The 25,827-nt window shown below is 33.6% G+C and overlaps 1 protein-coding gene across 1 annotated transcript in view; it reads right to left on the bottom strand.

The window, feature by feature from the left end:
• The window catches only part of CDH8 (cadherin 8, type 2), a 387,613-nt gene that overhangs the window by 58,729 nt on the left and 303,057 nt on the right, over positions 1-25,827 (bottom strand). Inside the window, exons 9-10 of the mRNA XM_011938783.1 lie at positions 16,555-16,676; positions 3,360-3,477 (exon numbers count right to left, since the gene is read on the bottom strand). Coding sequence (XP_011794173.1) covers positions 3,360-3,477; positions 16,555-16,676 — 240 coding nt within the window. The remainder of the gene's footprint in view (positions 1-3,359; positions 3,478-16,554; positions 16,677-25,827) is intronic.

Raw genomic sequence — 25,827 nt, 5'->3', positions numbered from 1 at the left:
GAGGTCTCCCATTTCACCAGACGGTACTCTGGCGATTTGAATCACATTTTTTACCTCCAGCGTTCAGGCTGAGGATGAGCAGTTTTCTGAAGACCTCAAATTTCCTGCAAACAAGATATTTTAGAATCTCTAAAAGGTCCTTTTTTTCTTCCCTGTCTTGCTATATTTAATTGTTAGCTATTTTCCATTTCCATGATTAAAATTGAGGCGAGTACTGAAATGTGGTCAACAAAATTCTCTGCTTATAAATCCAACCAACTGGAAGAAACCAATATCTTGACCATATTCAAGGTGCTTTGATTTTTTTGGTGTGAACATGCGGTATAAATGGTTCACTGTATTTTTGACCTTTACTTCTACCTTTATTTATACCGAAGGTTGCTTTCCTATTCTGGCAGAAATACGATTCTTATATATTTAGTAGAATTACTTGTGAAATAATTCATCTGTGTAGGAGACAAGAGAGAGCTCATTTCGATCTCGTTTTGTCTTTTATTGTGATTAATTGATAGAAATTGCATTGGGACCAATCCATATAAGAGAAAAGAAAAATTACAATAATTTTGAACTGAAATATATGGTGGCAAGTTCCTTAGAAAATGCCAAATACTGAAATCATCTCCCTTAAAGATCAAATTAAATAGGAGACAAACTTATTCATCAACTATAGATTAGATTATATTAGCTCTCTCAACATTTTAACATTTTTCTGGCAGGCTGGAACTTGTAACTCATACTGCTGTCAGTGGAGAAGCATCAGATACTGACCATTTTAAAATTTATCTTAAGAAGGAAAAAAGAACTATAAACATGGCTATACCATCTGATTCTCTCTCCATGTTTCCAACATAGAATATGCCATCATTTTAAAGTAAATCATATTTAGTGTTTTGATTTTTTTAGTACTTTTTTGTGTTCTCTCATCATTAACAATTAATTTGCAGTAAGCATGCAAGATATGTATCTGTCTATCTATCTATCTATCATGAATCTATTGATCTATCTATGTGTCTGTCTATCTATCTCCAATGTTTTCTACAGCTTCTTTTCATTACTTTGTTTCCACATATTAAGACAAGATCATTATTTTCTGTTTTACAGTACCTATTCAGGTGCCAAATAAGTAGTGGTCTATGAAGCAAAACTCATGAATTTCTGATCTAGGAAGAGGAACACAGAGTATAAACTTTATATATCTATTTCAAACCTGTGGTTTCATGATTTATTTTGTGAAGGAGATGTTGAATACTTGGATCCTAAATCCCAAATCACAGTGAACACAAGTCCTACTTTCCGTAAGGCAGTCCTGGTTTATGGTGTTTCTCAGACATAAATATAAGCAGCGACCCCTCTCACTTTAAAACGTGTCCCAGTAGAAACAATAAATTATGTGGTCACTCTTTGTAAAGCAAATAAACACAGTGTAAAATAAGCAATCATGATGTACGGAGCACTCTTCCTGTTTCAAGTCATTTTTCAATAATAACTGACATCTTTAAAAAAATTTACAAAACAAAATAATATGAAAAACCTGTAAGATAGATCATAATTTTAACTTCTATTTTCCAGTATCAAAATAAAACAGATAATGACATGACATTAAATATCCTATTACAGGGTTGGGTTTGTTATAATGTGTGATGAAGCAGAATGAGGTATTCTAAGTATTTAAACTTTCACTTTCTACTAATTTCCAAAATTTAGGAAAACACATACAATTCATTCATTGTAGAATTAAATCTCTTCTTTAAAAATATCAGGGCATAATAAATATGTGTCAAAATTAGACTTTCCCTGGTACCCAATAATATCTTCCCATTCACCCAATACCTTATGTGATGCCTTCTAGGACCACACTTATAACAAGCGTGTCTTGGAGTTACAAAATTTACAGGAAACACTAAGGGTCTCAGAATATTTGGAATGGGAAGTAACTTCTTCATGGAGAACTTTAAATGCTGTGCATTTTATATGTAAAAACAATGCCTGATACTTACTAGTTCATAATCAGAATAAACATGGACCACACTTACGCACAGACTTCCAGTTCAGTTTGGGGTTTCTAAGGAGGCTTTGTGTTAGAAATATTCATATGATTTCCATTAAAAAATATTGGTGATGCTAATAAAGAAACAAAGACAATGTACTTGGATTACAGTTTCTAATCAAGGGTAGCTAACAAATGAATACTCCATTATTGAGGAGACAGAAAGGATTTTGTCTCCTTAGTTTTTATAATGGTGGAGGTCAGTTAAATTAGTAATATCTATATAACCACTGTCATTTCCTTTTTGTGATTCATCCACATTTATCAAAGCATCCCCAAAGAACTATGTAGCATTTTGTTAAGAGGCAAGGCCATAATATATTTAGCCACAAAATGTTATTTTATTTCATAAAGGAAATTTTATCAAGATTCACTATCTCTTTAAATAGAATACTGCAAACAATACAAACAGATATCTTGAATCAAATTTTACTCTTCTGAGTATAGCTTGTATACAGACCATTGACAGACCTAAACAGATCCCTGTAGTAAAGCCAGAAACAAGCCTGAGACATTGCTTATATTTTGCTAATCATTCTAAAACCACTACAACTAAGACTTAAATACATTTGAACAAAAATCAAGTTTTATAATTTTTTTAAATATATAGCAGCTTAGGAAACAAAAATTTCCAAATGAGATAGACTTTAAACAATAATATATGGCTTTCACATATGATAAATAACATAGTTAAAGAAAACAGTAATCCAAGGTTGGTCCTCAGAAAATCTAATGAAATGGATTAAATGTGCTCAGTGAGTGAAAGACTTAACAATAAATCAGTTCATACTAGCTCCAAAATAATACTGATAAGAAATGTCCTTCAAAAAGGATTTTCTGAACTAATTGTTATTGTTCAAGTTGGTACAGGCTTAAAACAAATACCTTTAATGTGTACCCACAAACCAGGCAAAATTAGAATAGGTTTCCCTAAAGACGTGGTAAACAGTCAATTAAAACTTAGCAATTGCAAAGTGTAAGCCAATTCCCCCTCTTAGGGATATCTCAGAATCTCAAAATACCTGGAAGCTTTCACAGGGGTTAAATTTTACTCTTCATTTTTTAAAGTAAGGTGATTGAGGTATTTCCTGGGAAAAAAATTAACGTTTTACATTAACAAATTTCTTATCTCTTGTTTAAGTATTGAAAATTAGAAACTAAGGTAATTACCATGCCATTATGCTGATAAGCTGAATTTCAAGTGCTCACGGGTGAACAAAAATCATTTTAATGATATTTTCAGTTACGTTATGAAATTGCATCCTATTTTCCAATTGATATTGTACTCTGTGTAGAAAGCTAATATATTTACCTTCGTTTTTCTTGATGGTGAAATTCGGATTGTTGACCATTTCTGGAAGGAGACTGTATAAGAAATAATGTCCGTTTTTGGGATCATCTTTGTCCATGGCGCTAACTGTTTGAATGACCTGAAACATAAAACTTGACGTCAGCATTTCTGATGATTGCAGAGGCTCCCACCATCGGTAAAAGCTTAGTGACATTCTTTTTGTGGTCTGATACTTTGACTCAAAGTCTCTTTTTCAGCTTTCTGAATTGTCGTGGATGGTTTGTGCCAAGAATAAGGAGAAAAATCCATTACTTTAAAACCTCAGCTTTGATAAGTTGATGAAAATTAAGAGCATTACCTTTGTGTCCATTTGGTGTCTGTGGCTTGAAATAGCAAAGTTAAGTGTATTTGAAATATCCACTGGGCAATTACAGGTTTCTTTCCAATTTGAGTATTTACGGGCATCTAGAATGAGATTTGGAATTGTTACAGTGATTGTAGTGTGGTTCTTGGGAGGATCTTTGAGGTGAATGGCTTAAATCTTGAATCCTCACAACTCTTTTACTCATCCGGTCGTAAGTGTTTGCCAAATAGTGTTCCTCAGCACAAACATCACTGCAACAAACCTCTCTGATGAGTTGCTTCTGTTTCCTCGCAATAATGAATAATGTTTTCTAAAGCTAGTGGATAACACGTGCAAACAATGCTTTGGAGTGTATCCTGAGATGTATAAATTATAGGGATTAGAATTACCACGGTGCAGAGAAATGTTTGGATAGATAGCGGTACGTGGAATTGGTGCCTATTGAATGTGCTTGTTTCATTTGCAAAGCTACATTAACTTAATGCTAAAGTTGTTTCTTGGGATGTCAGATAATTACTTTAATAACTTGTATTTATGATGCTGTGATATTGCTAGTTCAATGTGACAAGTTGGACGAGAGCTAATGTAGGAAAAATTTGAACGTATACTCCTATTGTGATAATAGATTTACCATAAAAAGTAGTTGACAGTGAAATGTTCTCAGGTTTATGATATTTGGAGGATATAATAATGATGTCAATGCTATTGTGTCTATGGGAACAATTATGTCCCACTGAACTTCGAGATTTTGTTAAAGAGAAAAGAAATCAATTACTTCATTTTGAGAAGGGGTCGTCTTTGCTTTCTAACTTACCACTCAAGTGTAAGAACCACAATTTCAGAACTTTTAGCAGCTATGGGTCTTTGCATTATATCAAGCACATGTTATATGATAGGCAATTCATTCAATTTACTTGAGGCAAAAATAAAATACTTTTTTCAATTTCTAGGTCTCCGTTTTTAAAATGGAACATAATCTTACTTTGTAAGTGTTTGATTTCTGTTAAGGACTTTGTTGTCTAGTTATAATGTCTTATAAATAATTATGATTATATTTAGCTTGAGTGACAAAATAACATAAAATAATTTAAAATATAACTCATGGTTAAGACAGTGAGATAGTCATCAAGAGAAAGGACTCTGGAGTTAAGCTTCCCAGGTGAGATAAAAGTCACAGCTCTGTTTGTGGCTCACTGTGTGACACTGAAGGAGTTACTGAAGTCTCTGAAACTTTATTTTCTTGTATGCCAGAAATACAAATGCAAAGACCATCTTTTCTCAGAGATTTGTTTTGATTATGAATTTAAATTCATATAAATCTTTTGATAGTGTCTGGTTTCTAGTAAATGTTCAGTAAAATATTAGTCATCATCATCATCATTATTATTGTATTAACTAGGGCCATTGCTATGTATTGATGACCTGGCACTTTGATAAATCTTTATAAATGTAATGACTCTGTTACTCAATGATCCAGTATGATCAGATTAAAGAAGAATGCAATTGTATTTACTGTACCTAAACACATAGCATATTTGCCTTGACATTTAAGTGTAGAGAGAAGCCCTAGGGTACTTCTTTCATAAAAAATCAACATGAATTAAAGCACAAGGGGACTAGATTTGAAACATGGATAACTCCTTTGGACAGCCTGCAAGTAAAAATACTTAACAGAAAAGTATGAGTTTGACCACTTCACCTCAGAACAGCTGTGCTGGATTTTCATGTTAAAAAGTCAAGGGAATGACTATCTTTGACAAGAGCCTTCTTTCAGGCAATTATAAAGAAGAGAGGGAAAAACATTGCTTGTGAACAAATGTAGCAACTCCTTCTCCATTTACCCAGACTTCTCTCTATAGGACTTCTAGCCCCAGGTGCAACCATTGAAGATGTAACTCCTGAAGTATGTGAGTGCATATGAAGAATAAGGGCAAATGAAGAGAAGATGTCTTGGTTTTCTCAAGCAGAGATCAGTCATAATTAAATGCTTTCCTGCAGTATACTTGGTGGATAAAGTTCCCATAATTAATACCATTTATACTATTTTCAAGTAATCTACGTGAAAATGGCTCATATCTACTGTTGCATCTACAGGAGAGTCATTTGATTAGCTAAGCCACCATGACCAAAACAAAAGATGCAATAATATAGCTTACCTGTAGCAAAGGAGCATAACTACCTGCCACACCACATCTCAGAAGTTTGGTCTAAACATCACACCAGAACTTAATATATTTTTCCACCACTTATTTTAGCCAGGAACTCCTTAGATAAGCAATTTATTGTGCCACTAGAACTATTGATCAAAAAAGTCTCAGATTATAACTCAGCAATCGGTATTTCAAACAGCCTTCTGGGTAATTCTGGTATATACACAAGTATGAGAACCACTGTTTTCAGCCAATGGAAAAGATTCATGTTCACAGTTCTCTCCTCATAAGTCATTAAGAGGCTTTATATTGTCAAGCTCATGTCAAGTTCAGTGCATTATATGTTGGGAAGAAGGTGGCTGAAATGAATTATTACATTTTCTTCCAAATATCCCATAAACTGGTTATGATTAAGATTTTTGGTTAAACCACATTTGACACTTCAATACAGATAGCTCCTGCTTCGGCATTTTATCTAAAAGTAGATGCCAAGTAGGTCACTTGAAGGACTTTACACTATTAAAATGCATTAAGATATCCGTACTAATGAGGCTAAAGTTTTCATTGATGAAATAACTTCTGAATGTACTTAAACAGTAAAAGAAAAAGAATAGATTTGTTCAAAGAAGTGTACCTCCACAGAGGCAGGTTGGAGACCACGCAGGCTCCACTGTGAGCTACCATGACCTCAGCTGATTTTTCAAGTAATTTCATTTCATGGGAATAATATAAAAATTTCTGGAGCAGTCATAAATACTTAGAAATATGCATCTAACGTTAAGCTTAAATATTTTCCCTTCTACCAATGAAGTTAGTATGCAACTGAAAAATCTAATGTTTCATAATTTATTGTTGAAATATTTTCAATGTTAAGGAAAGCTGAAAGCAAAATATATGTCTTTATTAGGGAAAACAAAGTGTACCTGGGATGTTGGAATAAGGAAATGAATTCCAGAACCATGCTTGGATTTTGATAGGAGCAGACTCTGTTCTATTTCTTGAGACTACAGATTTGAAATTAAATAAACATTCTAAGACATGAAACTAGAAAACCATTGTGTGCTACAGTTTAATTCTGATCCTTAAAAATCTTTCACTGTTTATCAAAAATTCTAAATCTAAATTAGATTGTTTTTAATGGAGTATATTAAACTTTATTTTGGACTATTTTACATTAACTCAAAAATATTTTATAGTTGCAGAATATCACTACCATTATTATCTTTTGAAAGGTCAGTCAGAAAGAAATACATATTTCATGATCTGATCTGTTAACAAGCATAACTGTATCATAGGATCTATTAGAACCTCTTCCGTGAGTTCCTGTAGATACTATTTATCAATATGATCTTATGTGTGAGGAGTAGTCATATATAAGATTTTACCCCTCACTGCTATTAGAATAACAGGTGGCACATGGCAACTATTTAACAACTATTGGCTAAATGAAGTAATTGATGAATAATAAATAAGCGATGGCAAGTACATTTTTGCAGCATCATTTATCCTCACAATACCTTGAGAAGGAAGTAGTAAGAAATGTATCGGCCCTGTGATACATCCAATATATTATATATATTCAAATTATATAGAGTATATATTATGTATATATACACACATACGTGTGTATGTACGTGTGTGTGTGTGTATAAAATGTCTGATCCCAGATAAGCCTAGTTACAAATTCTCTGCATCTGTTGTCCCCAATATGTCAGGCTGCTTCAAAACTTGTAGATATTTATAATTTCTATATATGTATTTCTATTAAATTGGGGCTTAGACCTTCAATACTTTGGAGTATGTGTAAGCGTGTCCCATCCATACTTGCTTGCTTTGCTTTAGCAGCCTGAAGGTTCTTGATTCATTCTGACCAGTCAAATGCACACCCAAGTGGACATTTAAAAGAAATAGTTCTTTCTATGTATGGACAAGGTGAGAAAATCCTATTCTGTTGTAACTTTTGGAATGTTTTAGAAGGTTTCTCGAATATTTGTCTATCTCTAGAAAGATCCAGCAATAATAAACAGCGTGGCATCTTCAATTGAAGCACACTGTCACTTTCTCAGGTAAAACTTAGTTTCCCTTTTCTCGAAATCCTTCTATAATAATGTGAATTGTAAGGTGATAGGGGGTGAAGGAAAGGAAGGGAAGTTACAGTCAAGGAAGAAGGAACAGCATAATGTTTGGCTTTCTATTAATGCTATTATTATTGCCACTTTATTTCTAGTGATCGTATTAACTTTCCTGAAATATTAACATCTATCTCTTAGAATAGTTTTCAACTTGGGAAAGAAAGGGATGATCCGTGAAAGAGCTTTATATGGCTGTCATTCCTCAACTTGAAATAGTATGAAATTATTTACGTATGCACATTTAGGAGGGGAAAGGTTATAGCCTTTATCAAATTATCAATGATGTCCATAACTGAATAAAGCAAAACAAAATACATTAAGAGCCTTAAAGAACGGTGCTTAAAAATAGAAATTAGGCATGCAAGACAAATCAAGTTATAACAATGATGATTAATTGAAAGGGGGGAATATAGGTAATTAAGAAATTTTATCAAAATCGACACAATAACCTAATTATTTCAAAACTGTATAATGTAGTACAGATATATTCACAGTTCATATCTAATCAAAACATATTGTCTGGATATTTTTGATAATTTACATGGCATTCCAGTCACTACCAAGATTTTTATTCCCTACCCATTCAACATGTTTTCCGAGCTCACCATTTTTGTTTGTTTGTGTTTTTGGCCTGAAACATCTTTGCCTTAAAATTTATTAGGTGGCCATTTAGAGTATGTAGCTTGCAGGTCTGACCTACAGGAAATCTGGCAGAAGGAAGTAGATGAGATTCTAATCTTATTGACACACTAAATGAAGTCCTCAGTCCTCTGGGCAGAATTTGGGACTCTGCCTTCATAAATGCATTGTAGAACTTCCAACATTTTTTTCAGTGTTGGATTTTTCATTCACTTTACCTTTATTGAAACTAAATTGAAGCCAAGCAATACAACGTTAGGATTCCAGAAGAATGTATCTAGACAAAGTTTGGATTTTCCAGTTTTTTTCTGCCTCTTGCATTCTTTTGATGGACTCTGTATATCTGATGTGTATTTTGTACGCTAATGAAATTATCAATATTAAATACAAACCACTCCATCTCTTACCCTGATTTAAAAATCTATAGTTCATTTTCATTAGTAGGATAAAATTCACAGTTTACCACATAGCTTAGAAGAATCAACTCCCTTTTCAATCTTATCTCTTCTTCACCCTTACTCTATTACTTTGTGGTAATGTCTCCTGATACCTCCTTAAGATTATAAATAGTAATTCCCATATTGAAAATATATTCCATTGTTTATCTTCCCAGAGCAAGATTTTTCCAACTGGGTCCCATCTTCCATAAATTTATAATTTTCTCTGAAGGAAATTTGAAAGATTTTATAGTCAACTATCCTTGGCAAACTCGAAATACCATATAATTTTCTTGGGGATTCATATGTATTTCTAAATGCAAGAGAAACTTGTAGTAAAACAGAAGATCATGTTTAATTTTGTCTGATTTAATGTCTCCCAATCTTACTAGGTAATACACACACACACACACATACACGCACGCGCACACACACAAATCAAACCACATCATATATTGGCATGCTACAGCACAAGTTTCTATGAAAAACTCACTTTGAATAATGCTATCCTCTAAAACTCCATTTGAGTCTTTAAAAGATTGGAAGACTTTTTCAAAAGCCTCTGTGTGAAGGTGTGTGTCTACATAGTTTAATGGTTACAGCACTGTTAGCATTAGCTTCTCTGTCTTCCCAATATTATCTCAGATCCTCTGGTACCAGATTGTATCCAATTTATAAATCGTCACAAACACAAAGCCTAGGCTTAAAATCTCTTACCACCTAGAGTCAATTTGACTTTCTTTAAAAAACCTGCTCATCATCATGGCTTTTATGTGCAAATGGAAACAAGTGTATCCAGGTTTCCTACCTGGCTCCCATCCTAATTCTTATCCAATATTCTGTAGGTTGAAAATATGATGAAAATATATCAGTCTGTAATAGCCCAAGACTTTAAACAATCTTTTATACCATTTTCTCTGTAGATAATCAATCTCAATTAAATTAGGGGCCAGGATAAAACGTGAAATTTGTAACCATGCAAAAGACCCAGTCAATACCTACAGAACTGCAAGTGAGTCTTTGAAAGACTGAGATAGAATGTGTTTCTATATGATGATTCCAGTGAATTTTTTTTTTAATTTAACCCACAGATTCACATGGGGAGGAGTGAAGTATGGGTCCTTCTTTCACCCTTGACAAATAAAGTACTTGTAAATTATCAGAGGAATAGTTATTTCAATATTAGAGCAATAGATTTGTCTATTATATTGACCAATTTAGGAATCATGTATAGTGTGTTGCTTTAAGCCATCTCATAAACATATAACAATAACAATAAAACCCAACAAATATAATAGGAATAAAGTGTTTTTTTGCTTTTTAAACCACAAGACTGGTTCAAATAAATACCACTGAAAATTACAAGTATTTATTTAGTATGTATTTGCATATCTATATACCAATATCTATCTAGTTATTCTGAAGATCTTAGGGTTTAAACTAACAGAGATCATGGTTCAGCATCACAAAACTAGTAAATACAAAAGATCTGATTCACATTTAGATTGTTCAAGTCCAAACCCTTCAAATATATATATATAGATATATATTCACTTTTGCTTTGCTTTTCTGCCAAACTTGTGCTCCAAAAATCATACTTTTGTTAATGACTCCTTGAAATGTGTTTTGCTACATGTGGTTTCCTCAAATGTTGTTTTATGCATTCCATTAATTTACCATCACCTTACTCCACCCAAAATAAAGTGAAAATGGTATTTTATGCATTTTGTGGAGGCTATTGGTTTCATCTGTTTTAAAATCAATCCTGTCTCCCTCTTGTGTATGCAGATAGATTATGAAAGATGCCTGCTGGCAGGAAAGCTGAAATTAAATCTCCTATATTTATTATTTCATGAATGTTATAAAGTGCTGTAATTTCATTTTATTGTTCCACATTTATTAGAAAAAGACTCACAGAAACTAGACCAAAAAAAGTACCAAACCCATTCATTGCTAGTGTTTATCAAGGGATAATTACCTTTACTTCTCTTATTAAGCTTTATTTCTTTTCATTTAAGGTTTGATGAAATGCTTTTGAGTAAGAATGTCATTTGTCACAGGAATGTATTGTTTTCTTTGGAAAAAATGCTCACTCTTGATCAGACTCAAGTTCTCATGATGATTTTATAAGAGGTGTGTCACACAGACATGGAATTTCAAAGTGCTGCTTCCTTGGAGAGCATTGTGCATCCTAGAAATCTCAGGGACTCTGGCACTTTTAAGAGCAGACTTTAAAATTAATTTTTGCCACTTTTCATGGTAAGTCTTAAGTAAAACTCATAGTCTTTTTCGGCCTCAGCTTTTGTATCTATAAAATGTGGTGCTAACACCAAGCTCCCAGAGAAGGAATGCTGATTATACGTTAGATGTGTATGTACACTTTTCACTTATGTAAGCAATAAGCTTTCTCAATTACTTGCTTCTCCATAGCCACCACCTTAGACCTGGCTACCATTATCTTTTGCAGTTACAGCTTCCTAACTGTGCTTCCTGCTTAATCATGTGTGTGCATATGTGTATTTTATTCAAGCATAAAACTCTTTATGTTCAATCTCATTTTTGCTTATTACATGCTAGTCACAAGCATCTTCCACTCAATGACCCTTCCACTCTGAAGGGTCATTGACCCTTCAGGATATTTGCACATGCCTATTCTGTTGGCTAGAAGACTGCCTTCATGCCCAGCTCTTTCTCTTTTTTTTCCAGTTTCACCATAAACAACACTCATTTCAAAAGTAACTTTATTTGACAATACTACATAAAGTAGATCCCTGAGTTTTCATTGTTCCTCTCTGTCTAGTTGCTTGAATTTTTATTTCAAGCCAGTTTTTAAAATTTTAAATTATTTTATTTATTCATTCTATTCTTTTCACAGAATCTCTTCTTCACTAAATTCCTAAGAAAAAATAATTTTTGACCCTTTCATATTGTTTCTTCAGATTGTATTACAACAATTAGCATCTTGCAGATGGGTAATAAATATTGTCCAATAAATTAATGAGGAATTTTTCATCTGAAGAGGTTAGCATGCATACTGTGTGTTTATAGAGTGGAACAAGTGTTTCCATGATAATATGTAAGAAATTACTTTTTGAAGTATCTGTCATTGCTGAATGAAATTATTTAGAATCATGATTCTAAGATTTTGTGAATATCTGTTACGTGTCAAGCTGGCTAGATATATATCATCCAGAAGTATGAGTGACTATCTTTTTATTTGAACTTTGATACTCCCATAATAAACAAACTTTATATTTCTGCAATGTTGGTCAGAGACAGAAAGATGAGATTAAAGAAGAGAAACCAAAATATTTTTGTTTCTCTTTTTTAACTCAGATATAATTACTTTACACCACACAGTAACTTGTATGATAGTGACGAAGCTCAAATTATACTCCACTAGATTTATTTACAGTTGCAGAAATTCTTTCCTGAAGAATAACTGAAACTGCCCATCACCTCTCAAACAATGAATATTTTCTGAGACTGAACAAAACACCTTGCTTCATGCCTCAGAAGAAAATATTCAATTCAGTCCCTGCACTGATAGATCATCCACAGAAAGTCACCCTAATTCTGTATATGGTAACCAAGAGGTGAATATCTGAAATAAAATCCAAGGAAGATCCTAGTAAGGAGGTAAGAGTTAGAACACAGTTATGGAAGGTCCTCTGGCCAACACTGGTCACTGAAGTTCTATATTTTTCCTTCGCGTTTGGTTCTGAGTGTGGGGTTGTCAAGTGTATTGAAGGAAGATACTGATTTCTCCACATTTGTTACCTGTTCCTCCACTCGTCCAGCCAGATTACCATTCTCTTCAGAAAGACTGTGGTTTATCCCCAGCTGTCTCCTTTTCAGTACTTGATAGATGTTTTCTGTCTCTGGTGAAACTTGTCCTATATTAAGAGGTCTTTTCATTGAGATAGCTCCATTTCCCCTTCTCCCTTCAGCATCCCACCTGTCCAGAAGATTTGAAACATTTTCTGCAATTCTATCATTTATAATTTTAATTAAATGTTTGCCAGAGAGAAAATTCCATGAAGGTAAAAAAAAAAAAGGCTGATTTTGGGGGTGTGGTATACTGCTATATTTTCAGTACCTAGCCCAGTCCTGGGACATAGTTCGTGTTCAGTGAGTATTTACTGACTGACAGAAACCCATCACCCTATCAGACACACAAACTGTCAGACATATATTTGGCTTTCTGATTTTGGAATCTCAACACACATTCCCATTTTTGCCACGGACATTAGAGAGGAGTAAGTGGAGAATATCCTATTTAACCTTCCTGTTAAACTGGGAGCCAAGTAATCTGCAAATGACTATATCATGTCACCACTGAATTAGAGTCGAAAGGTATATACCATCTTAAGTCTTTTGACTTAAAACAAATTACCTGAAACTATCAGATTTTTCAAAAAATATAGATAATTAGCAATGATAACATATATTAACATTTAATTATGCAACAGAGGGATTATTTAAAAGGATTCTAATCAAACGTGATTCAGGTGGATTTTGTGTAATGGACTGTGAACCATTACTCCCTATTGAGGTTGTGGTTACACTTTTGAGAGAACAAATTCAAGGGAAGGTCACCTTTAACTTCAGAATCATGAGAAGGTGGAAGGAGCATATATGATTTCCAATTCTACTTTCAAAGTGAATCTAGACCTATTTTAGCTCAGATGTATCATGAACTGGAGATAACTGCCTAGACAAGAGAAAGTAACCTCCCTCTTTTTCTTCTTCTTTTTCATTCTGACTGTGTTTAGATGAGTTCAATTCAGTGGAAAAAATATAAAGCACAACAGAATTCTCTATGCTCATGTTGATACTCATTTTCATTTTACGAGCCCTTACGAAAACCTGTTTACATAGGTCCTCTCAGTCCAGTTTATACAGCCTGGATTTTTGTTAATGGCTTATCCTTCCTTGATTATTGCTAATAATTTCCAGCTACACCATCTCCCAAGAAGCTGATCCCCTAAGTTTAGCCTTAAATCCACACCTTCCAGCCAAACAAGACATTTGAATGTCACCTGCAGTTTTTCTGAGGCTGTTGTAAAGCAGACATAAATTGTTTAAGAATATTGAGAAAACTATGAATTTAATGGCTCATTCGGTTTTTGACATTTATTTTTTCATGAGCATGTGATCATCTGCTAAGGAATATTTTAGTTCCATAGTGAGTCAGTCATTTGTGTGGTATTATGAGAGATGATTGAAAGTATATCTTTGTTGAACTTCTATAAGTAAACACTTGTGTGAATAACAAATACAAATTTTGGTAAATGTTAAATATAAAAATTAGATCATTGAGCATTAGACATGACTTAGAAGTGATGTAAGGAATAAAACCTGAATTCTGACTAGCACAAAGGATTCAAAGAGTTCAAGAAAGTTGTTTCAACAACAGCATGTACATCAGTCAGCTGTACGTCCAAATGTTGCTAAGCCATCAAAGATCTGATCCTTTCATGTAACTAATGAACTCTAATAAATATGCCTAAACAGATCATTAGAGGATAAGATGGTGTAGCACACATACACAAAACATAAGCGGTTCTTCAGACAAAGAGTCATTCATTGTGATTTGCAAAAATCATAAAACAAAGAATGAATTTTTTATTTTGGTTTTGCATAGGAAAGATGAGAAAACAATGCATTTTTTTCTGAAGTTAAGAAGAATGACTGAGAAATCATTAAAACTTTGAAAACAGTCAAAATCCACAGGGCAAACCTACAAATTCCCAAAGATCCAAGAAGCATGCTTGTCAATAACACAAGTGAAGCCAATGTTGAGTTTTTGAAATATCAATGTCATTGACTCCTTGAACTTATGTGATAAGGTTTGCATGATCAATGGAGTTTTATTTAAATTCTGAAGTATTTTACAGACTCTATGTGATTGAAAAAGTCTACCTTATCAGTCTGTGATTTGGCTACATTATCTCAGCAATGATCTGGTCCACACAACAACCATATCCTTGAAACAACCTGACATATTTTGATCAAACTCTCTCTGACAACTCAATCTACCAATTTAGGTAAATGATATTTATTGATATATGTGTATACAAAAACACATACGCACTCCCTTCTCAAAGGATCACAAATGAAGATGCTCAAAACGTGTGATTGACGGGGGTAATTCCACATAATAAAATTAGGAAACATTTAAGCTAATGTTAGAATGTTATAAAAATAAACATATATCTCTACTAAAGCTGAATGCTTTGATGAGATCTTGTCTAGATGTTTAAAAGTTAATCAGTTTTATTATTAGAATTTAGCTTTAACGTGTGTGTGTGTGTTGGGGGGTGTCTTATTCTGGTAGATGGAAATGATGCTAATCCTCCAGATACATGGGAGTAGTCTATGGGGAAATGCCCAATGTTTTATAGGAGGGTAACAAATTGATCATTGATAATAAAAGCATATGGCTACAGTGCTAGTCCTTTCTTTAGGGGAAAAAGATCTGACTCTTGTCAGGTAAGCTGCTTAGCAAATAGTAAGTATAATTCCTAACACCCACATGAGGCACAAGAATAGTTGGATTAACAACTCCAGTGTCATACCGTCAGCTGCTGTTTATTTAAATTAAAATGTCACCATCCAGAAATAAATTAGGAAGTTGAAAAATGATAAATTTCTTAAACATACAGTACTTTGGTACCTTGTTCAAATAAATCTGTTACATTTATGGTTTTGCAGAACTTTACATAGGCTATTTCCATTTTGACATTCAGAGTATAGCAGATATTTGTTTCTGTTCATTTTGTTTAACTCTTTTCCTCGCTTTCTTCCTCCCTCTTTTTCTCTCTCCCTCCCTGCCTCCCTCCCTCCCACTCCCATTCCGGTTCCCTCTCCCTCTCCCTTTCCTTCTCCCTCTCTCTCGCTTTCTTTATGTTTCTTTTTTCAGTTTTCATTTCCCCATCTATGCTATATGAGGCACAAAAAATGTTCTACTAATACACACATCTAAAACGCGTGTTGTTCATCTTATGCTGATCTAAATGTATATACATATATACAGATTTCAATATTCACTTCCTACAACTTTCTATAAACCACTGGTCTTCTTGGGTTTCACTGTTATTTGTTATTCATATGTTTGCTATGAAACAAATGTCTCCTCTCCATGAGGTTTTACCTTGCTTCTTGTCATTTGAAAGTAAAAATTCAGCCCCCATCACTCTAAGACATCCCCTGCTATCATCCATATCCCAAGATATTTTAAGACAGTGATTTGGCTCTGGGTTCGTGGCACAGCAGGTTGTTCCACTTTAGGAGCCAATTTGGTCATAAGTAGGAAGAGAAATAACATCTGATGGAGAAAAAAAATTCCCTCTCTGTTCCCATTTGGATGTGTTTCTTGCCTGAGACTTTGCAGATCATAAATGATGCAAATGCACAATATAATGCAGGTTAATCAAATATGAGACAGTTGTATACAAACATATTCAGCATTAACAACATGGAGATATTTACTTGGCCGGGTTTTCCATTTTCACATAAAAATGCCTCATATTCGGATGCGAATTCAGGGGCGTTGTCATTGACATCCAGCACTTTAATAGCAACAGGTACTCGTGATATCTGACTGTGGTTCCCTATGGGAAGGAAAAAATAACATCAGCATTGAGGGTATTTCATTTTAACGTGCAACTCAACTTTCTCTTGAAAGCATGTGGGTCTGTTTCCAACTTCCCTTAATTAGGATGTTTTCAACATGGTGATTACAGAGTCTGACCAAGTAAGAAAAATAGCAAGTGCTTGACTGCTTTTAAAAAAGCATAAATTGTTATTTCAAACACCATTTGCTGGAGTTTAGCTTGATGAAGACCATATCTGAATAAATTAAAAGAGGTTTCTTTGATAAAGCAAGCTTTATTTTAGTGATAAAATACATTCTTTAAAAGAAAAGTGTTGTATACAACAAAAATGTATCTCTTTTTTTCTTGAGTAGAACATAACGCATTTTAAGCTATTACTTGCTTGACTGGCTGTATAATAGAGACGAACACTTAAAACCTAGCAAAAGGCCAGAACCAAATCACTTGTTGAGAAGTGGTCCTTAACAATGATAAAAGAGATAAGATTAAAGATGAAGTATCATATATTTTATGAATTGCATTTTTCATTAAAATTGACCCTGGAATATTTTTGGATAAGATGATCCCAAGTCATTTTAATATTGTCATTTTCATGAAGATTTTTGTCAATGTAAATGAACAATAATCTTCTAATCTTTCCAGGTCAATTCCAATAGCAGAGAACTCAATACAAAATCCTTAATCCCCAAATCCTTATTTTTTAAAATTATATATACACACATACACATAGAAGGAGATCTAGTCCATTAATACATTGCTGACTTGGGCCATGTTACGATTTTCACTTGCAATAAATGAAATATAGTTTGACTTTGACTGTACCGTGTAATAATCTTTTGATCTGTTATAAATTATACAGAATGCACTGGAGATGGCCAATTATTTATTTGTGTTTCTGTGGTACTGAATATTTATAAGCAAGTCGAGAGGGGAAAAATATTTGGCTTTGAATATTGACAAACAGACTTGCATTTGATATATCAAACTCCTCTTTTTGACAATTGATTACATTTGGAGCTCTAAAATACTCGTTTATTTGGTTAAAGACAAAAGTACTCCTAAAGCATACACCAAATAGCTATAGCTATGCTACAGATTTACAGCTGGTTTGCCCTGCTGGCTCTGCTACAAGATTTGAATGTAGTTGAGTGCCATGACAACTCTCCAATATTCTAATTTGGTTAACTACAAGTGGCTGAATACTATCCCAAGGAATTAAGGGAACTTGACTTCACTTCCCAAAAATCAAGGTGATGGCCTGAAATGTCTCACTGGAGATATATATATATATATATATGTGTGTGTGTATATATATATAATGAACTTGTTTATTCTTCATTCAGGGAGGAAACATGCACTTTCCTAGTTTTGATAGAAGGAAGAATCTAAATAGAAGTTTAACATATGACTCTAAGACAAGGAACTCATATTTTATCCTTTATCTATTCAACAAAACTCTACAAAGTTTATAATTTAAGTAAGGTATGGTTATATATTTAAATATTTGCTTCCATTTCCCAGTCTGACCATTAGCTAAGTAGCAGTTCTTGGCGAGTAAAAAGGAGCATAGCGTTTTGTGTCAAACATGCGCATTTGGAGCCCCAGCTTTCCCTTCTACTACTTGTGTGACTCTGAGCAAGTAATTTAAACTCAATTTTTTTTCCTAAAAAAACTGAAACTCAGGAACTTTGGTTATAGAATTATTACAAATGTTACGTGAGAAAAAATTAAAGTGTCTCATACAGTATTGGACACACATTCAAAGGTATTCTAGCCTTTGCCTTTTGCAATTTTCCACATCAACAGCACCATGTATATTGAATGTTTACTATTCATAATGCAAAATACTTCGCATAATCATATTTCATTCAATCTGCACAAAAAATCTATGAAGTAGCTAATGGGATCCCCATATATAAGATGCAAACCTGACACTTAAAATATTATATAATTTTACCAAGATTACTAAGTTAAACATTGACTTCAAAATGTGATTTTGCTCTTCCAGACATAAGCCACTTTCATAGCATAATACTGATGAAGTCAAAAAAAAATACATATACGTGTGTGTTTGTGCCTGTGTGTGTATGTGTGTGTATGAAGGTTACTAATTATTACTATCTCCTCAAGAATGTTAATAAATTTGGTACAAATACTTACCTAAAGTTTGATCAATATTTGAGGTTTTGGCCCAAATATGAAATGCCAAATCTCTAAGGGGTTGTACCATCAATAATAGTTTCAGAATTGCACTCATAATCTGCAACCCTCCCTATGAAACTGTGCAATTTAACTTCCAGAATTTTGATCATGGTCCTATTTCACCCAACTGGAGTCCCGTTATTTGATTAATTTCCTCTTGTAATTCTCTGTTTCAATTCCAAGAATTGTTGGTTATTCCTTTTAACTCTATAACACTCATTCTTTCCGTTCTACATCCTAGGCCAATTTTTGTGTATGTAAATAATTAAAGAAACTTCTACTAGATATTTTTACTTTAATCTCGCTAAGTATTCAATTAATAAATAGTGATTAGCACAGGCTTAATAAACTGCATGTACAGATTAGACAGTGAATAATAGGGGCACAGTCTTAGAAAACTGAAAGTATAAGTAAAAGCTACCATATTCCTTAAACATTATTTTGCTCCTTCGGAAGTGAAAAAATTGCTAATCTTATGATTCAGATACACTGACAATGGTTGATTAGGCCAAGTCAACTATGTATGATATTATTCTTTGCTTTCCTTGTCTTTAATGTTACATGCATGCATGTGCACATACACACACACACACACACTCATATCTACACACTACAAGCAAACATGCATATACATATTTTCTTCCCACTCTTTTGGTTAAAAAATTGTCGAAGTCCATTCTTAGTTTTCTCTTTTCTTTTTAATTTGGCCTCATAGTTGCAATAAATTGCAATTATTTCTTAGACCTAGGTGACCGACAGGTGGCAAAACTCAGGCATAAAGGATGAACAAACTCCATCAGCTTCTTATTGGAGGCAATTTTCAACATTAAAGTAGCTTTTCTCATATGTTGCATATGGGACAAAGTGGTATTTATCTATTCCTGGGGCCCAGTGCAAAATACCAACTAATATATTTTAGGAACAATGTGGGATTAGGGAGCTATTACTTAACACTGTTGGAAAATCATGAATGACATAGAATGTTTTCTCAATTATCTTATTTCATGTGTCCCAGCACCTCTACAAGCAACTAATGTTTTAGTATAATGGTCAAAGAACTCTTTGTAAATAATTAGTATTTTCTTCTTTAGTTTGTGGTTCTTTATAGTTCTGTGAGAAACTTGGAACTAAATTTGGAACCCACTTTTTATAGCTGTAAATAATATCATGGTGTACAAATTCAACTATTTTTTACATTTATTTAACAATTACGCAAGTGTACTAAATTAATTTGTTCTTATTTAGTTGTGTTGTAGATATTTCTAGATGTTTCCTTTTTATATTGTATCTATTTCTTTAGAAAAATTAAACAAAATAAAACCTAAACTGTTTACTCTGCACTGAAAAACTATTTCCAGGTGGTTAGAATTTCTCTAGTTATCCCTCAAAATTGAGCATAAATCACATCTCTTCCTGAAAGTCTTTTTAACACATGGTTCAATTTTATTTGTTTATTTTCTTGTTGTTGTTTTTTAAGACTTATTTACATGATAGCCTGAGGAACTCTACAAACCCAGTCTCCAGAAAACTGGTGAAAGTTTTTTTTAAATACTTATAGTCTATGGAAAAAGTCCTAAGGGATACAGCAGGTGAGACGAAAAGACTGAGGTCACTGCCTCCTTCTCTCCACAAAGCACTTCACTCCTAAAGAAAAGAGTTTCAAAGCCATGGCTCAAAGATTTTGCTTGGGAGTGAAAGAGAAAAGCAGGCCATGAAGCAGAAAGTTCCTTCATATACAAAGGAATGTGAAGTTCAAGCCTAAGGGTAAACTCAAAACACTAAAGGTTGCTATGACAGACAAATGAGAGAGTGTTGGTAGATCTGGTAGATTCACTGGAGAGATAGGCTAGTTGCGAGAGAGAATGCAGATAGAGTCAGTTGAAATTAGCCTTCTAGGAAAAATAACAAATCTCAAACATTTATCTAGGGAATAATTTCTTCACCAGAGCCCAAATTTGAATGGATCTTACCGTGGAACAAATTATGACCTAGGACACTTTTGAAAACAATTGAACAGTTGGCTGGCAATTAAACAACCTTAATAGCTGGATGAGGTCAGGGACAGAGACAATCAAAGGGAGCCCTGCCAAAACCACTGTATTTCCAGGTGTTTATGTAAATATCCAACACTATTCCTCTGGAGAAGAAAGATCACATACTTTACACCACTGGGGGAAAAAGGTTTTACTAAAACAATTCAGCAAGTCACAAACAAGTGAGTAAATAATAATTCCAAACTCCAGGGGAACACTGGTAACTAGAATTGCTACATTGTATTATCGAAAATGTCTAGTTTCCAAAAAAAGTTACAAGACATGAAAATAAGCAAACAATAAATTATGACCCATAGGTGAGAGAAAAATCAGGCAAAAGAAATCATATGTGAGAGTGACCCTATGCCAGATTTAACAGAGTTCAAAGTAGTCATTAACATATATTAAAAGAAGGCATAATTAAATATGTAAATGAAGATACCATAACAACATAACATCAAGTAGAGAATATCACTAAAAAGGCAGAAATTATTAGAAAGGAAGCAAATGGAAATTCTGCAGTAGGAAATTACCATAACCAAAATTTTAAAATTCACTAGAGAGACTCAAAAGCAGATTTAAATTGGCAGAATAAAGAATTAGTGAACGTGAAGATCAGCAGAGATTTTACTAACCAAAGAACAGCATTTAAAAAAAAATAAAAATGAGCAGAGCCTCAGTGAAATATAGGACACCATTAAGTGTCACATATGCATAACAGGAATTGAGAGAAGAAAAGGAGACAGAGAATGGAGAAAAAAAATGAACAAACAACTCCTGTAAACTTCCCAAATTTATGAGAAACACTAGCCTGTATATCCTAAAACACCCCTAACAAACTCTAAGTAGGATAATCACAAAGCGACTCACAGAAATATCATATTTAAAATGATAAAAGCCAAAAACAAGAACATTTTGAGACCAGCGGGAGGTAAACAAACAAAAAAACAAAAACATCACCAGGGAACCCCAATAAAAATGGCAGCTAACTTCTCATCTGAAATAAAGGAAGTGAGAAAACAGTAAGATAACATATTCAAAGTGTTGAATGAAACATAACTGTCAGCCAAGAATCCTATATTCATCACAACTATTTTTCATAATGAAGGTAAAATAGAATCATCACCAGATAAGCAAAATCTTAGAATCCTCACAACACTTACAAGTGATAAGAAAGTCTTCAGTTGAAAACAAAGGATCCTAGACAATAATTCAAATCCAAATGAAAAAAATAAAGAGAAAGGAAAACGGTAAAGATAATTATGCCCTTATAAAAGACTGTATAAATCCACATTACTCCTCCTTTCTTATTTTAAATGTAATTGCATAAAACTCTGTGTATCTATTTATATTATAGTATATAATAGTATTGCTGAGCTTGTAACATATCAAAATGTAATATATTTGCCAATCATAGCAAAAAGAAGGTGAGTGGGTATGAAAGTGTACTCGGCTAAGAAAACGAATTTAGGTTGTAACTCAAATTGACAGGAACAAATGAAGAGAACATAAATGATGAATAAAAAGATTACTAAAACAAAAGCTATGAATATATACTTTCACTCCTCTAAAATTCTTTTTAAAACACAATATTATATAAAGTAATAATTATAGCAATACAATTTTAGGGTTTATACCATATATGTATAAGATGTACATCAGTGATATCACAAAATAGGAGGGGAGGGCAATAGAACTATACAGGAATAGCGTTTTTATATCTCATTTGAATTAAGATGATATATATCTGAAATGTATTCTTCCAAGTAAAATGTATATGGTAAGCCCTGAAAGAGCCACTAAAAAGTTACAAATATTTGTTACAAATATTACATACTTTTGGGTGTATGTTTGTATACAAATACATTTCTCTACTTTCCAACTTTTCTGTAAGGAATTTAACTGATTTTATAATCGAAGTAGGAAGTAAACAGTGATTTTTTTTTTAAAAAAATCTTTATGCTGTAGGATTTGACATCTTACATGTTATTAGAGATTTGACACTAAAATAAAATAAGAAATAAAAAATAAATATATTGTGCTTCATCAAGATTAAAAATATTTGTGTTTTAAAGGAAACTATCAAAAAAGTAAAAAGACACCAACAAATGACAGAAAACATATCACATTCATTTATCTAAAGTCATATAATCATAAAATTGTTCCTTGATATATTAATTATTACAGCCTATTAATATGTTCCTTGGTCTTGCTTTTGCCAGGGCCCTTCCCACCCCTCCTGTCACTTTCAGATAAATTTCTCCAGCTGTTAATTTTTTTGGCCAGTATCAAATTTATCATAAAACAGCTTTTGAGTTTGTACTACCATACAATATTCATATCAAAATTATGTGGTTTAAATTGTAACTCATTGATTCTTGAGCCTTCCTATCTCCCACATAGTGATCTAGGACCACAGTGATCCAGTGAATGATCAATGAATACCTCAAAACATTCAAACGAATTAATGTCATCTAACCCAAAACCTTAAATAATATATTATTTTTATTAATTCATTCATTTTCTTGATAGCTTTATCTCTGCCCTAATTTTGATTATTTACTGTGTATAGTGATGTATAAGTACTCTTCTATGTGCCTTGAATATAAGAAAAAGCAAAGAGAGATAAGGACTCTGTTCTCTCAGAACTTATAGTATAGTAGCAGAGAGTAATCAAAGAGTGTTGAATTATATGCTAGATTGAGAGATATGAAGACAAGTAGACAGTTTTAGTGCTGCACATCACAGAGAGAGCTTCACTAGTTTGGAGGGTTTAAAGAAGGTGGACCTGGAACATTCACAGTTGGAGTTGAGGTAGGTGGACTAGGAAGCATTCCATTTACAGAACATATTGGGACCTTGTTGGCGCTGACTTATCAATCGTGCTGGAGTGGCGGGGGGAATGATTTTCTTCAGTATTTGCAGGGATGCTACAATGAGTGTGGGTCTCTAGCTTCAGTGATAGACCTGCTTTTGCCTTTTATATTCACCTCCTACTCCCTTTCTAGGGCCATTTTCCAGAGTTCATATTTTCGCAGCACTTCTGTCCATACTGGCCATGCTTGTGCCTAATTTGTGAGAGGTAAGTCCTTCTAGTTTTCTTAGACCACTCTTCTTTCAAGGTCCCTTACAAGCCCCACCTTTTCCAGAAGGCTTTTGTTAGTATCAGCAGCAATTATCATCTGCCTTCCTTCCTTCTCTCTCTCTGTCTCTCATTTTTTTAAAACTTCACAGGGGTTGCTTAGAGTTATTAATCTGTGTAGTAAATATTCTATCTATCCAGTAAATGTGAGATTTTCTTGTCTCTTCAATTAAGTTTAAAACACATTACAAAAAAATTATGACTTTTTCTTTTCTTTTTGGTAAACTTGTTTATATTATATATTATAATATATTATATATTTTAAATAAATATTAATAAATATTATATTAAATATAATTTAAATAAATATTATATATTTCCTAGGGTTGCCATAACAAATTACCACAGCTTCATGCCTTAAAGACATAGAAATGTATTCCTTCACACTCTCACACTTGGAGGTCAGAAGTCCAAAATCAAGGTCTCAATGGTGCCACATGCCCTGAGAAGCCTCCAGTGAAGCATCTTTCTTTGCCCATTTCAGCTTCTAGTATCTCCAATATTTCTTGCTTTGTGATGGCATAAATCCAGTTTCTGCCTCCATCTTCTCGTGGCTTTCTCCTCTTCTTCCTGTATCTTCTCTTCTATTTACAATAAGGACACTTGTCAATGGATTTAAGGCCTACCTAGGTGATCTAGAAAAATCTCATCTCAAGATCCTTAATTACATCTATGTAGACCCTTTTCCACATGTGATCTTGACAGGTTTCTGGGGTTTGGAACTGGACATATCTTTTTTGAGGGTCACCATTCAATCCACTAAATTGTCTCTTTCCAAAAGCTGGGACATTCATGACTAACTAAAATAATACTATCACAAATACCCTTTTGTCCTCGAGAACAGAGATATGTGACATTAATGTGGTTGTGCATAATTATTTGAATTCATTCTTCAAAATATCATAAATATAAGCTCAAGAAGGTTAAGTACCCCAAAACTCTCTCCTGAGAATTTCGATAAATGCCTTTTGTCATTCATTCATTATCTTATTATTCTTCTATTCAGTTATTCAATACATAGTTACATGTGTATGTCCAGTTAAGACAAATCTCCTATAACCAAGTAATTCATAGTATTTGAGAAATATCACATCATAGTGGTTTATCTATATCTTCATTTATCCTATAAGTTATTCATTTTCACAGTGTTGTGGAAGAATATAGAAAGAAGAAGCACTTTTCTACAGTTACAGAAAGATTTAAAATAGGGAATTATCTTTTGTCTTTTAAAATTAGTAAAAGTAGTTTACTATTTTTTCTTTACTTTAGGTATAGAAAGGTGAAGGCCAGGCACAGTGGCTCGCACCTGTAATCCCAGCACTTTGAGAGGCCTAGGCGGGGAGATCACGAGGTCAAGAGATCGAGACCATCCTGGCCAACATAGTAAAACCCCGTCTCTACTAAAAATACAAAAATTAGCTGGGTATGGTGGCACGCACCTGTAGTCCCAGCTATTCGGGAGGCTGAGGCAGGAGAATTGCTTGAACCCAGGAGGTGGAGGTTGCAGTAAGCCGAGATCGTGCCACTGCACTCCAGCCTGGTGACAGAACAAGACTGCATCTCAAAAACAAACCAAAAAACAAAGGAAGGAAGGAGGGAAGGAAGAAGGAAGGAAGGAAGGAAGGAAGGAAGGAAGGAAGGAAGGAAGGAAGGAAGGAAGGAAGAAAGGAAGGAAGAGAAAGAAAGGTGGACAACTGTTTCAGATAGAGTAAATGGGATGTAAAAAGGCCCAGAGACCATTCCATCACCAAATAATCAGGAGTTCGAATGG

The sequence above is a fragment of the Colobus angolensis genome, unplaced genomic scaffold, assembly GCF_000951035.1.
Source record: "Colobus angolensis palliatus isolate OR3802 unplaced genomic scaffold, Cang.pa_1.0 Scaffold178, whole genome shotgun sequence".
In the NCBI taxonomy this organism is placed as follows: domain Eukaryota; kingdom Metazoa; phylum Chordata; class Mammalia; order Primates; family Cercopithecidae; genus Colobus; species Colobus angolensis.
Note: the sequence above shows the minus strand (reverse complement) of the source record. Positions and strands in the feature narration are given on the sequence as shown.